Source organism: Rhipicephalus microplus, chromosome 1, assembly GCF_043290135.1.
Source record: "Rhipicephalus microplus isolate Deutch F79 chromosome 1, USDA_Rmic, whole genome shotgun sequence".
Taxonomy (NCBI): Eukaryota; Metazoa; Arthropoda; class Arachnida; order Ixodida; family Ixodidae; genus Rhipicephalus; species Rhipicephalus microplus.
Window position 1 is genome coordinate 276,619,734 of NC_134700.1, and position 15,334 is coordinate 276,635,067.

The 15,334-nt window shown below is 49.5% G+C and overlaps 1 protein-coding gene across 4 annotated transcripts in view; it reads left to right on the top strand.

The window, feature by feature from the left end:
* LOC119188225 (choline/ethanolamine transporter flvcr2b) overlaps positions 1-15,334 on the top strand; it is a 61,702-nt gene that overhangs the window by 22,148 nt on the left and 24,220 nt on the right. The window contains exon 1 of one of the 4 annotated variants that reach the window (XM_075895228.1): positions 12,942-13,212. The exons of the other annotated variants lie outside the window; for them this stretch is intronic. Within the exon in view, the coding sequence (XP_075751343.1) occupies positions 12,957-13,212 (256 nt within the window). The 5' untranslated portion in view covers positions 12,942-12,956. Of the gene's footprint in view, positions 1-12,941; positions 13,213-15,334 lie in introns of those variants that run through there. 4 annotated transcript variants of the gene reach the window in all.

Genomic DNA, 15,334 nt, shown 5'->3' on the forward strand with positions numbered 1-15,334 from the left:
TTCGGCGTAGCGTGTCAGGTGGTCGACCGCCACTATAATCCACCGATTACCATCTGGTGTCAATGGAAGGGGACCGTAGAAGTCAACGCCGACACGATCAAATGGCTTGGCAGGGCATGGAAGTGGCTGCAATGCGCCAGTCGCACGTGGCAGTGTTGATTTACGTCGCTGGCAGTCAGGACAGCACTGCACGAATTTACGTACAAAATTGTACATGCCGCGCCAGTAATAGCGATGGCGAAGGCGTTCATATGTTTTGAACACTCCGGCGTGGCCACATTGCGGATCGTCGTGAAGGGAGGCGCATACTTGCCATCGTAAAGTGCGTGGAATGACCAGCAACCACCGGCGGCCATCGGGAGCGTAGTTGCGTCGATGAAGAAGGTGATCGCGGATGGCGAATTGGAAAGCTTGACGTCGGAGGGATCGAGATACTGAAAGGTTGGGCGTGCCAGATAAATATTCGATAAGAGAGGCGATCCACGGGTCACGACGTTGTTCGGTGGCAATCGAGTCGAGATTTAGCGATGACAAGGTCTGGAGGCAAGTGTTTCTGCACGTCTGATCTGGTGGTAAAGGTGAGTGGGACAGGGCATCAGCGTCAGAGTGTTTGCGTCCGCAGCGGTATACGACGCGAATGTCGTACTCCTGGATGCGGAGTGCCCATCGCGCAAGGCGGCCAGAAGGGTCTTTCAATGTGGAGAGCCAGCAAAGCGCGTGGTGATCAGTTACTAGATCGAACGGGCGGCCGTATAAGTACGGCCGGAACTTTCCAAGCGCCCACACCAGAGCCAAACACTCTTTTTCTGTCACGCTGTAATTAGTTTCGGCTTTCGTCAGAGTGCGGCTAGCGTAGGCTACAATGTATTCTGAATAGCCGGGCTTTCGTTGAGCGAGGAGCGCGCCTAGCCCGACGCCGCTGGCGTCGGTGTGCACTTCGGTAGGAGCCGTCGGGTCGAAGTGGCGAAGAATAGGTGGGGAAGTGAGCAGACGGCGCAGAGTAGTGAAGGCAACGTCACATGCAGGGGACCAGGAGGTGAGGTTCACGTCACCGCGAAGAAGCTGGGTTAACGGTGACATGATAGATGCAAAATTGCAAACAAAGCGCCGGAAATAGGAGCATAGGCCTACAAAACTGCGAAGTTCTTTCATGGTCGTCAGCTTGGGAAATTCTGCGACTGCTCAAAGTTTTGCTGGGTCTGGTAATACGCCGTGCTTGGACACGATGTGGCCTAGGATGACGAGCTCGCGTGCAGCGAAGCGGCATTTTTTTAGGTTAAGCTGCAGACCAGCGTTGGTCAGACAACTCAAAACGTGCCTGAGGCGAAAGAGGTGCGTAGGAAAGTCATGGGAGAAAACCACGACATCGTCGAGGTAACAGAGGCACATATTCCATTTGAGGCCACGTAGCGTATTATCCATAAGACGTTCAAACGTGGCAGGCGCGTTACAAAGCCCAAAGGGCATGACGTTAAATTCATATAGTCCGTCTGGTGTAATAAATGCCGTTTTTTGGCGATCGGCTTCTGCCATTGGGACCTGCCAGTAGCCAGACCGCAAATCTAGCGACGAGAAAAATTCCGCTCCGTGAAGGGTGTCAATGGCGTCATTAATGCGCAGCAAAGGATAGACGTCCTTGCGGGTTATCTTATTCAAACGACGATAGTCTACGCAAAATCGGATAGATCCGTCTTTCTTACGCACCAGGACGACGGGAGACGCCCAGGGACTGTGAGATGGTCGAATGACGTCTCTACGAAGCATATCTTCGACTTGATCGTTGATGACGTGGCGCTCTTCAGCGGAGACACGGTATGGTCTTTGACGCAGTGGCTGGTGTATACGCCGGTGTCAACAGGATGTTTGACTTGTGATGTGCGGCCCAGTTGAGGTTGCGACACATCGAACGAATTCCTGAACTCATGGAGAAGATCCAGCAGGTCGGCATGTTCGGTGGGAGTGAGAGTGTCGGCGATGGCGCTGGAAAACGTATCATTGGACGACTCCCCGAGTGCCGACAGTGCTTTTGGGTGGTCGCAGTAGTCGTCCGGGACATCAAACAAAAACGAAGGGTCGAGATCCTGCACGCGGCCGAGACATTCCCCCGCAAGCAATGTGACAGGTGTGGAAAGCGGATTGCTTACGAACATGTTGCTTCTTCCGGCGGCAAGGTCAATTGTTGCGAAAGGCAGCGGCAAAGCTCGACGACATTTGAAGATATCGGAAGGCATAAAAAGAACTGTAGCGTAAGTGTAGGCGTTGCATGAAACGGGAACAAGGGCGAAATTTCCAGGCGGAATATCGGTATCTTCATGAACGAGCAACTTCGGCGGCTGATGAGGAGCGTCCAGTAATGGGACATCACACAAGAGCGAAAACTCAACTTCGGCGCGTGCGCAGTCAATGACGGCATTATGGCGGGATAGGAAGTCCCACCCGATGATGACGTCATGCGAACAGACAGGAAGAACAATAAACTCCACGATGTAAAGAATGCCTTCGATGGAGACTCTTGCAGTGCAGGCTGCGAGAGGCGTTACTTGCTGTGCGCTTGCGGTGTGAAGCGACAGTCCCGAAAGCAGCGTCGTTACTTTGCGTAATAAACGGCAGAGATTAGCGGCAATAACAGAAACAGCGGCGCCAGTGTCCACAAGGGCGAAAGTACAATAACCTTCAACAGTTACTGCGACCACGTTAGCAGGAGAGGAGCGAGGGCTTAGACAGTTCGAAAACGGCGCAGTTCTTGCCTCTTGAACTGCGTTGCTTAGTTTTCCTGGTCCGAGAGTCCGGGCCGGCGACGCATGGGGAAGGGCGATCGCCGACGAGGAGAGGGTGCGCGTTGCGGCTGGAAGTCAAGGTGGTCAGTAGGCGCATAGCGAGGTGGCGAGACCGGCCCGTATTGGACGAAGGGTCGGCTGCCGGGATGCGACGACCGGGCATAGTTGCCGAACGTCTGAGGTCGACGGCGGCAGTAGCGAGCAACGTGTCCGGGAGTGAAGCAAGCGTAGCAAATCGGTCGGTTATCGGGCGTCCTCCAGGGATTGGCGACTGGTGCTGCCGCCCAAGGTGCAGTATAAGCAGCCGGGTGTGCGGGCTGTGAGCGCGTGGTGTAGGGTGGTTGCGGGAGCCTACGTACAGCGTCTGCATATGTGAGCGGCGCGGCTACGGGCTGCATCTCTTGCGAAAAGGCGACAGGCGGAGCCACAGGCTGCGTTGCATAGGTTAGGGGCGCGGCCACAGGTTGAACGGCTGGCGGATAGGCGACAGGAGCGCCTACCGGCTGTGCGACACCCGGGCAGTGACCACGGCTTGATAGAGGTGGCTCTTAGTGCGCAAGAGGAACAGCTTGTGCAACCTCTTCCGAAATAGCAGTGCGAAGCGGGGCAGGTAGACGGGTGGTGGTCTCGTGAGTGAAGGGCACTAGGGAAAGTTGGCGGGCGACTTCCTCACGGACGAAGACTCGGACTTGCTGAAGCAATGGTGAATTGTCGGGCATGGAGTCGAAGCTGGACAGCGACTCACCACCAGGCTGAGGCTGCCTAGTCAGAGTGCGTTGCTTTTTCAACTCATCGTAGCTCTGACACAAGCTGACGACTTCAGAAACTGTGCTTGGATTCCTTGCCAAAAGCATTTGAAATGCGCCGTCGTCGATGCCCTTCAGTATGTTTTTGACCTTGTCAGATTCGGGCATGGTGTCATTCACACGTCGACAAAGGTCGACGACGTCCTCAATATAACTGGTAAAGGTCTCGCCAGTCTGCTGAGAGCGGACGCGCAAGCGCTGTTCTGCCCTCTGCTTGCGGACAGCCGGCCGATCGAACACTTCAGTACATGACGTCTTGAAGACGCTCCATGTGGGGATGTTGTGTTTGTGGTTATTAAACCACAATTCGGCGACGCCAGTGAGAAAAAATATCACGTGGCCCAGCTTGTCGGCTTCATCCCACTTATTGTTGGCGCTCACCAGTTCGTAGTGCTCAAGCCAGTCTTCGACGTCGGTCCCATCCGCACCGCTGAAGACCTTCGGCTCCCGTAGTTTAGGATGGCCAGGGCAGTTGAACTGCAGCGAAGGCGTCGATGTAGTGGCGTTGGCAGTCATGACAGGTGGTAGCGTGCGGCTTCGCAGCTCCAGGGTGTAGCAACGGGGATTAACAGCACCTTCCACCAAATGTGAGGAGGTTTATTAGCCGTTAAAGACAGCGACGAGACAGCGTCAAGAACCGTCCAGCGATCGGCACAGCAACGAACCGAAGCACGAGCCGAGAGAGCCAGGCGTTGGCGATGCTGCTCGTTGCAGGCACATCCTCTTCTTCACAGCATAAATAAATAAATAAATAAATAAATAAATTAATTAATTAATAAATTAATAAATTAATAAATTAATTAATAAATAAATAAATAAATAAATAAATAAATAAATTAATAAATAACCTTTTTTTTTCTTTTTGAGTATTGGTCTTGAGACCCTCGAAATATATTTGCGGACCCCTTGTGGTCCGCGAGCCCCTATTTGAGAACCACAGCTCTAAGGTATACAGTACTCCCAATTCCAGTGTTCACCATTCATGCTGTACCTCACTCACACCGTTAACTATGCACGTTGTTCTACTATGTATGGTGTTCACTATTCGCACTGCGGAAAACTAGCCGTTTTCAGTGGTCCACTACGCACAGCGCGTGGTTGCCTGCCTACGCTGTGCCCTATTGATGATTCGCAGTGTGCAGTACTCGCAGAGACAAGTGTTTCCTCTTAACGTTCTGTAGAGGGCGCCGTCCGTTATCTACTGTGTCAGGGTGTGCTGCAATTGTGGTGTGCAGTATCCACGAGGTTCACTTTTCAGTGTGTTTTATACAAAGCATGTGCAATTATTGCTATTCACTTAGAAAAAAGCCATCCGTGAAATACAAGGCGTGTTAACAAAGACAAGGTGGTTTTCATAAACTCGCTTTTCAATAAACACTGGAGATCGTAGGTCAGCTCTGACGGGTCGTACATTACACCAGTACATATGCGCCCGTGTTTCGCCAGTAAAGCATTACGTAGTCATTTGTATGGTGTTCCATGGGCCACAGAAGTGTTAAGGCGGGAGAACACTAAACAATTTAACGTAATAACGTATATATAATAACGTAAATTGGAAGAGAACAGCGCTTCGAGATAGTTAATAGTACACTTGAAGTTGTAAAAGACTATGGCTACATAGAACAGGTAATAACCGCGGAGCCGAACCACGAGACTGAGGTAACTAGAAGAATAAGAATGGGGTGGAGCACATTTGTCAAGCGCTTTCAAATCATGACAAGTAGATTGCCACTATCCCTCAAGAGGAAGGTATGTAACAGCTGCATCTTGCCGGTACTTAGCTACGGAGCAGAAACCTGGAGACTTACAAAGAGGGTTCAGCTTAAATTGAGGACCACGCAACGAGCAATGGACAGAAAAATGGTAGGTGTAACCTTAAGAGACAAGAAGAGAGCAGAGGGGATTAAGGAACAAACCGAGGTTAAGGATATCATAGTTGAAGTGAACATGTAGCACGTAGACAGGCACGTAGCACGTAGACAGGATAACCGCTGGTCATTAAGGGTAACTAACTGGTTTCCTAGAGAAGGCAAGCGGGTTAGGGGGAGAGAGAAGGATAGCTGGGCGGATGAGATTAAGAAGTTTGCGGGTGTAAATTAGCAGCAGCAAGCACAGGACCGAGTTGACTGGCGGGACATGAGAAAGGCCTTTGTCCTATAGTGGACGTAGTCAGGCTGATGATGATGATAAATAACGTAAATAAAGTGCGTCTGTCAGAATTCTTGAGTAATGCTTCGTAGTAAATATTATACTGTACGACTGCTCATTGTGTCGAATGCGACAGATAGCCAGATTCCGCGCAGCCCGTGCGTCGCTTCCTTTTCCAATATGGCGCAACCAAAACATTAACCACCACTCCGTGGTGGTTAATTCATTTTTTTCACCACTCCGTGGCCGTGATTACACTTATACGTCCTGGCGACCGCAGCTGGTGCCTTTGTTATGAATCCAGTCTCGAATAGCACTGAAACAAAATTGGTTTCGCGTTCGTCCCGCGGGTATATTGGGCGACGGCGCAATCTGAGTTTGCTGTTATGTGGAGGACGCAAACTTCCACGTGAGACTCAGTAGAGGATTATGTTTTCCCCAAGCTGGTTGGTCGTTTCCATGTCCGTTTTTACTGTTCTTGCACGTCTATTTTATGCTTCACCGAGGAGGGGAGGAGGATGAACAACAAGAGGGAAGGCAGGGATGTTAAGCAGGCACATGCCCGGTTTGCTACCCTACGCTGGGGGAATGGGAAGGGGGGCATAAAGATGAGAGAGAGGAAGGAGAGAGAAAAAGAAAAAGAGGCCGATTGACTGACAATCCTCTTTTTCTTTTTTTATGCTTCACAAACCCCGTTCACAGCCACCGTTTCCTGCAGGAACGAAATGTCTCCTTCATCCAACCACAACCGTAGGAAAATTGTGTGGGGTTTTCGGTGAATGCTTCATGTGGTGTGGTGCGCGAGTCGTTGGCGAGACGTATTGTATGGCATGATGCACCTATATATTTGTGGCATAGTTGAAAGACGGATACCTCGACACTGACACTGTATGACGGAATGTTTTCAACGAGTGCAGTGCCTCTAGCAATGACCAGCATCATTTCCAATCAGAGCGTGCGATGTAACGTAATTAAGTTATACGTTAACCTGCAAACATTAATTATCGGGGCGAACCACCGTATATATCTATGTAGGCGATTCGTGACTCCGCAATTAGGAATTAACTCTGCCAAAAGAAAACACGCAGCAACTACGTGCCCTGGAAATTGGTTGAAGCCATACTATACCCACCACTGATGCACTAAAAGTAAACATAAGTAAAAAAATAAATGAGCCGTATGCTGTACTTCTGGCCCACACAAATCGAGGTGGAAGGAAGTGCTGTAAAGAAACATACGATAAACAAATGATTTTGTGTTTTATTACTCGGTGCAACGATGACAGTCCGCCCTCCGCGAAAGTAAAACAATATTAAGTGCTGTTATGACCGCCATCGGTAGGCGCCATACTGTCGCTGAGAAGCGTAGCCGGGCAGCGTTCCCACGCCTGGAACCCCGGTTTTCTTGGAACCAGCGTCGAGAGATGACGGGGGAGCGGCGCTCTTTTAATCTTCAAACAAGTAGCCGGCTCGCCGAATGCCTATGCCCGCCAGGCATTGTCCCTGCTAGCCAGCGGATGAGACGTCACGTCGCCACGAAGCGGTAAGCCGTTCCAGAGGGGACAACAAAGACAGCGTCTTCCTTTGTAGAAACGGCGACCGCCGCCACAAAGTGCCCTGCTAATTGAGCAGACAGATTGGCGGACCATTTGATGTCTGCTGTCCGAAGCTTGGGACCCCTCGACCAGTGACACACACGACGAGCAAGAGCCCCTCTGGCGCCACCTTTAAGTGCAGTGATCTTGACTCGAAATTGGCTGTTCACGTGCGTCGTGCCTGCTCGTACCCCTCACCTGTTGTGTGTGTGTGTGATTGGTGTTCCACTGAAGAAGGAGGAGCCCGACAGGGCTTATAACGGCGCCGCAGAGTGCAGGACGTCGCTCTGAACCCAGTAAAGGTTCAACCACCACGTTCGTAGTTTGTGAAGGCTCTGAACCAACTAAAGGTTTAACCACCACGCTCGTGGTTTGTGAACTCTTAACCTCATGCTGTAAATATTTGTAAATAGTGCCATAAACCTTGTTTGTTTTTCGTATCCCCATCTTGTAAGCGGTCGTTTCCTCAACCCGAAGCTACACCACGCTACCACAGCACCCCGAGCCACAACAACTGGTGATCAGGAGGTGGGATCACGACAACTGGTCGTCAGCGGTGGGATACGACTCAGCACACCGAGTTACCACAACTGGTTGCAAGCGGTGGGATTCCCAACAACTGGTGATCAGCGGTGGGATACACCTTCCACCCCGAGTTACAACAACTGGTTGGCATCGGTCGGATTCGAAGCTACAAGTGACAACAACAGTCGGCCCAGGAGAAGCAGCTGGCTCGAGACATGGATCACGTATGGGTGAGTGCTTGGCTTTTCCTTTGAGTGAACCAGGTTCTAAAAGAGGGTTAAATTTTAGAACTGGTAGTTAACTTTGCCGAAAGACTCAGTTTCGCCGTTTCGGAAAGTTATTTTGGAAGTAGCGAGCACTCAGTACGATCATGGATTTACGGGAGCTGCAGGACTTGTTGCTGTTGTGTGAGGAATTGGGGATCGATACGAAGGGTTTGGCACGAAAACCCATAATCATTCAAGCGATTAATGATTTGGGGGCTGATGATGAGGAACTAAGTGAAGAATGGGACCTCATCATCGAAAGAAAACTAAGAGCAGCTCAGATGGAAGGAAAGAGTGAACACGAAAAACTAGGCCTCAAGAGAAAGTTTTTCAATCAAGATTATGAGTTGAGTATGAGGTTGGGACCCCAGCGAGGAGTACTTCTTCTCGACAATGAGGCAGAGTTCGAGATGTCTAGGTACATGCAGCCATATGAGGTATCATGGGATATGGGCCTGTATCTTAGACTCTTTGAACGAAAGTGTAGTCAACTTAAGTGTGAGCGAGACACCTGGTCTCAGAGGCTACGCACGGTTCTGCCCTGCGAGGCAGCGGATGTTGTTGCGCGACTCAGTGAGCAGCACGCGAACAACTACGAAGTTGTGAAAGCAGAGCTAATCAGAAGATTTGGAACTTCTATTAGCAAAAAGAAAGAAAGACTCGCACCGGAGTCTGAAAGCGAGGCGCGTCGCAAAGCGCCGGAAGTTGAGGCGCCTGGTAAAGCGCTTGAAACAGATATCGCGCCAGAGAAAGGCCCGCGTATTCTCGAATGCATCGATGTAGAGCATGCAGAGAACGAGGCCTTGGCCGGTCTCGAGGTAGGGACGATGTCGAAAGACGCTCCTTGCGTGGATGAGGAGGGTGCCAGCAGCCCTGATGGGCCCAGTAAGAGGCTGGAAACCTTCTTCATGCCTCAAGAGGACCTTTGGACATTGTCAAAAGTAGGCATGGTTAGCGCAGTGGCTGATGAGAGCAAGAACGCCATGCTTCAGCAGTGCAGCCCTATTATCGAGGTGATTTGCGAACATCGCCGAAAAAGAAAGAAGCAGAAGCGTTCGTCACTGTGCAAGCCTAGGTCAGGCCCCACTCAGTCGCAAGAAAGACGAGAGGGTAGGCCGTTAATCCGTTCCAGGAAACGTCCATGGTGGCGTTCCGAGAGGTACAAGCGGCAAGCCAGGTGTAGAGGGGGGAAACGAGGTGCGTTACCCCAACGAAAAGCGCGGTTGCGTTCGACAACTTCGGGAAAGCGGCCTTGCCTGAAGGATCAAAGTCGAAAGCACAGAGTGGCTAAAAACCGCGTCGGGGCGAGCACAAAGAGACAATGTCCCCTGTCTCCACCCTGTTTCTGGCGTCCTTTTCACATTCCTGAGGGGAACAGGAAGAAGTGGAAAATGAGGTATGACGGCAGTGCACTGCTTAGAGTTTGTGCATTTTGTAGCTTCTGGCGTGCTCGAAAACCGCCGGGACCGCGACCCCATCGTGTACGAATAAAGGAACCATGAGAAAAGGGGGAACGGTCAGTTCGAGTAACTTTTGCACAGGCGTGTCAAATATTGTTACTCAGTTTTGCATTGGAAATGCAGATTTGAGCCTTTTAATTTTGTAAGTAATGTAAAGCGGTGTAAATTTTTGAAAGGGAAAACCGCCGAACTAAAGGCTGAAAATTGAAGTCCATTAATCATTTGTACAAATATACCGAGAAGGTAAAAACTGGAAAAATTGTTCTGTTTTTTTTAGTGTTGCAAAGGTTTAGTTTAATATCGTATGCCTTTACTGTCATATGGATGTGGCGTGAATTGGCATTTAAGGAAGAAGATATTAACATAGACCAGATGATTTCGTAAAATGGTTAAGTTTGGCGCAACACAGTGCAGTTGTCGTTGCGCGTTATGAGAATTGAGAGCCATTGGTGCACAGTTTTAGCGAAACCCTATGCAATTATTGTGAGGTGCATTTGATGAGTATTGCGCTTAGCATTATTTTTGTGTTGTACACGGTGTGTTGCAACGTAATGTAAGGATGAACGTTTAGACCATGTGTGAAGGCCTAAGCGTTTGGTTAGTAGTGCCATGAATTTTGCAGCGCCGTAAGAATGAGAAGAATTGAAAGCGCTCAAAAGAACCCAGTGTTTTGTTTTTTAATCAAGGGTGTTAGCAAAGGCAGGTAACTAACCGAACTAACCTGCTAGAAGGCAGTGTTTGTTACTTTTGTTGAAGAATGATTGATCTAGTGATCATGAGCAGATCCTCAAGCTTTCCCTAACCGTGAGGTAGACCATTTGGTCACAGCTTAGGTTAAGGTTGCGGGAGGCTGGTGAGTTTAATGTCTCAGTGGTAGACAATTATGGGCGGACGTAAACAAAGACTGACGTTAGAACAATCTTAGCGCTCGCTGAATTCGAGTTCCGGACCGATGCTCTCAGCGGGACAGAGCCGTGTAAGTAGTCAGCGACAAAAAGAAGGAGGCTGCCGTTATATGTCTCGACGACAGTGGCAACGAGTATGATGCGTTCTACTTGAGCCAGAATTTGGGCTCTCGTGAGATAACGTACTGCGCTTCAGGAAAGGAGTGCGCCTGCATTGTGTAGAGCATTCATCAGTGGCAGTGTTATCTCAGGGGAGGGCTAAATTTAAAGTAGATACAGGCCATTGTCTCTTGGCTGCAAACCATGACATCGAAGAACCGTCGCCTTGTGAGGCGGAGCTTGATTCTTCAAAAATATCATTTTGACATTAGGTAAATAAAGGGCAAATTGAATGGAAACGCTGACGCGCTCAGCCGCTCTTTCTAAGCCATTCTGGGGTACTCTTTATGTATCAAAATTGATATTTTAGTTTTTTTCGTGCATCTTATGTAAATTTGTAAGGTAGCACGTCTGGTTTCTCTGCTCAAGTGAGTCCTGAGAGTTCTGAGAGTGAGCTTTTGTTAAAGCTAGTAATTAAAATTGGTTTGTCATCCCTCTTTTGGCTTGGTTTGTTCGAAGGGGGCCGAGTGCTTGCTTGTGCATGTGGTCCAGTTTCGGAAACGGTGTCGAAGATTCGGCATTTACTCAGACCATGCCACAAGCGAAGGCCAGTTCTTGGGATTCGACTACGGACCCTTTCGTCGTCCCTGCGAGCAGCAGTGTTGACCGCTGCCCTCCGTGACTCATCTGGCGAGGGGGAAGCTGTTATGACCGCCATCGGTAGGCGCCATACTGTCGCTGAGAAGCGTAGCCGGGCAGCGTTCCCACGCCTGGAACCCCGGTTTTCTTGGAACCAGCGTCGAGAGATGACGGGGGAGCGGCGCTCTTTTAATCTTCAAACAAGTAGCCGGCTCGCCGAATGCCTATGCCCGCCAGGCATTGTCCCTGCTAGCCAGCGGATGAGACGTCACGTCGCCACGAAGCGGTAAGCCGTTCCAGAGGGGACAACAAAGACAGCGTCTTCCTTTGTAGAAACGGCGACCGCCGCCACAAAGTGCCCTGCTAATTGAGCAGACAGATTGGCGGACCATTTGATGTCTGCTGTCCGAAGCTTGGGACCCCTCGACCAGTGACACACACGACGAGCAAGAGCCCCTCTGGCGCCACCTTTAAGTGCAGTGATCTTGACTCGAAATTGGCTGTTCACGTGCGTCGTGCCTGCTCGTACCCCTCACCTGTTGTGTGTGTGTGTGATTGGTGTTCCACTGAAGAAGGAGGAGCCCGACAGGGCTTATAACGGCGCCGCAGAGTGCAGGACGTCGCTCTGAACCCAGTAAAGGTTCAACCACCACGTTCGTAGTTTGTGAAGGCTCTGAACCAACTAAAGGTTTAACCACCACGCTCGTGGTTTGTGAACTCTTAACCTCATGCTGTAAATATTTGTAAATAGTGCCATAAACCTTGTTTGTTTTTCGTATCCCCATCTTGTAAGCGGTCGTTTCCTCAACCCGAAGCTACACCACGCTACCACAGCACCCCGAGCCACAACAACTGGTGATCAGGAGGTGGGATCACGACAACTGGTCGTCAGCGGTGGGATACGACTCAGCACACCGAGTTACCACATATGGTTGCAAGCGGTGGGATTCCCAACAACTGGTGATCAGCGGTGGGATACACCTTCCACCCCGAGTTACAACAGTGCGTAGTTATTTTCATTGCAATGTAAATTAAAACACCTGTATACTCTCCACGTTTGGAATGCGTGGTACTCCAGTTTCCCGAGGCTTTGTAGCTCCGTTAGATTTACTTTTTTTACCCCTGAAGTGCGGCCGTCAGCGTGGACGTCTTTTAATGACGTTTACTATCCATTAACTGTTATATAGACTCGGTTCAGCGGTGGCCACGCGTACAGCTATATCTCTCGAAAACTTGCATCGTACGAAGAACAGTGTCTCGTACTGCGCCTGCAGTGTGCGCGAATATCAGGTGTCGTAAAAAACTGAGACTGCAAGCACGGGTATAGGCCTCTGGAATACGGCCAGGTACCCGCTTCTTTTCGCGCAGCCGGGCACGATAACCACGAAGCCGTTTCGGATATTTTCCGCGACTCCGCGGAATGTGCCGCGCCGGCGTTGGTTTCCCGACGCGCGCGTTTACCGCAGGCGCCTTTATGTCCGCGGCACCCGTGTTTGCACGTCCTGCGATTCGCTTTACCGGACACCTGGCACAAACGACGACCTGAGCGCAGCTCCAGGAGGCAGATCGGGCTGGGAGAGGACAGAAGATCGTAGAGCACACTCTACGAGCGAATGGCAATGATCGTTGACTGTCGCTGCGCGCACTTCGTATAGGCGACCCGTCGAGCACTGCGTGTAAAATGTGATTCCGAACGTCGTGCGACTCTCTATATACTGTACACGGTGGATCGCCGAGATGATTCCTGGACGTAACTGGCGCTCCGCCCTCTCTGGTGGTGGTCGTGGTGGCGTTACTGATGGTGCTAGCGGTAGTCGCAATCGTGGCGACTGTGCGGCAAGTGCTGCGCGTGGTGGAAGCACCGGAGCTGGCGATGGTCAGCTGGTGTGCAAAAATGGTCCCGGTGCACTTCGTCGGCAGCGTCTGTTCAGCTCACTGCGAGCCTTCGTCTTCGACTTTTTGTGGCCGCTGCTATGCCTCGCCCTGGGAACAGGTGAACGCATGGTTGGGCATTCTTCCCCATATATATATATATATATATATATATATATATATATATATATATATATATATATATATATATATATATATATATATATATATATATATATATATACGTTCAATTGTTGTGTCTGTGTAGAAGCGGGTGGCACATGCATGTGTATAGTGCCGCCCGTAAACACCCTCTTCGCAGAAGAACTATTCAGGCTATAGGGACCGTATCGTTCATATATATCCTTCTAGCTTTGCCGCTCTATACAACGATTCGCCCCGTTCTTTTTGGCATGCATACATGCTGGGAAGGGATCAAATTGAGCTAAATATTTAGGCTTAACGTCCAAAACTCGGTTAGCGGTGGCTGTGTGAGACTCCGTGTTATACAGCGGAAAGGTCCGGATGCATTTCTACCATCTGTCGTTTAACGTGTATCCAAGGCACAGTGTATACGCTAACGTATACGGTACGGTGTATACACGCCACTTCCGCTATGGAATGTGGCCGGAAATCAAACCAATCATTGCATGTTCCGCAGTGGTGGAACTCTACAGCTACTGCAGTCACTGTGTTAGTTTCATAAGATGCAAACGTTTGTGTGGTCATGTATACCACATCGATACTACTTCGTTAGCTATTGTATCTCATACACATGTCTAACACTCGTACGGGATCGTCGCCTTTCTCGTGGTTCGAGTTGGCGTCCATTTTTTTTTTTTTTTAATGCCGGTAGCTGTTTGCGCCATGATTGGTAAGCCGTGTGATTTCGGGAAGTGACGTTCCAAAAACGTAAGCGGTTATTGGCAGTTGTGCTGGGCTATCCAATCGCGCACGCTTAAAAAAAGAAAGGGTTTTCGGAAGTGCGTAACGTAAAATCTCGTTTGAAAAATTCGCCATACATTTTCCCCCTACAATGAGGGGATTAGACAGGCGCACCAGCTGGAAACCAATGGCTGTTCACTTTTTTACAGCGACCCATGTTTCATCGTATGGTCGCACGATGTCCGTGAGGTGCTTGTCGTTCTGAAAGAGCGCGTCAGCAGCTGCATCGCCACAGCATCCGTATGTGGGTAGCGGTCATTTCTCGTGTCATCCGTTTAATTCGTATTCATTTTGTGTAATAACTGTTTATACTTCAACTATAAACTACAAATAGCGTTCCACGTGCTTTCCTGTAATGCTTGGCTCCATTAGGTTGTGTCTCCAATTGTCTTTTGTATTATTTGCCTCAATTTGTGAAAATTGTCACAAAAAACGACAAACAAAAAAAAAAACGTGCGCAACGTAAGCAGTGCAGTTCACAGAGCTGATGCATTTTTTTTTATAGCCGTGTGCATTGCACGCGTATTTGCTTAGGATATTGGACTTTTAGTTTCTATGTCATGGGTGCGGTCATCTGTCAAAAACGTGCCAGCCTTTCATCATTTCATCTTTCTATCTCTCTCTCTTTACCTAGGTAAAGGGAGAGAGAGAGAGAGCTGATTCCATATGGTGAATGCTCCAAAAAGCGCAATGTGGCTCGGTTCATACAGTTGCACGTAACTGAAATTACCATATTTGAAATATGGAATGTTCTGCAGACTTCCGTGAAGGCGAGAGACTGGCTCAATAAAAGTGGGTGGTAATCTCCACCGCTTTAACGTAATTACATTCATCTGCAAAAACTGCAGGGGTTGCATCCTGCCTTTCAGCTAACGAGACGTTCATTACGATTCACCGACGTAGTAGCCGTCGTGCGATTTTGATTTCCACGTGTGCTTACGCTGACGCATGCAAGATAGACGTGCATCTCTGCGTCAATGCACAGAGACATGTGCCCACCTGTGTTTATAACGCAGTACGAAGTGATCGCAGATAGCTGCATTTTTTTTAGCAAGCCTGATGCCGTGCTTGGAAGGCTGAGTGTGGTGTCAGTGTTGCTAGATCGGTCTTGCGGTCTCGCGAAGAATGTGTTTTTCGGCAAGAAGTTTTCTTTCTTTCTTTCTTTCTTTCTTTCTTTCTTTCTTTCTTTCTTTCTTTCTTTCTTTCTTTCTTTCTTTCTTTCTTTCTTTCTTTCTTTAATTATTTACTTATTCACTCATTCTCTCACACATCAGGGTTATTGCAGGCTACGCCTCAAA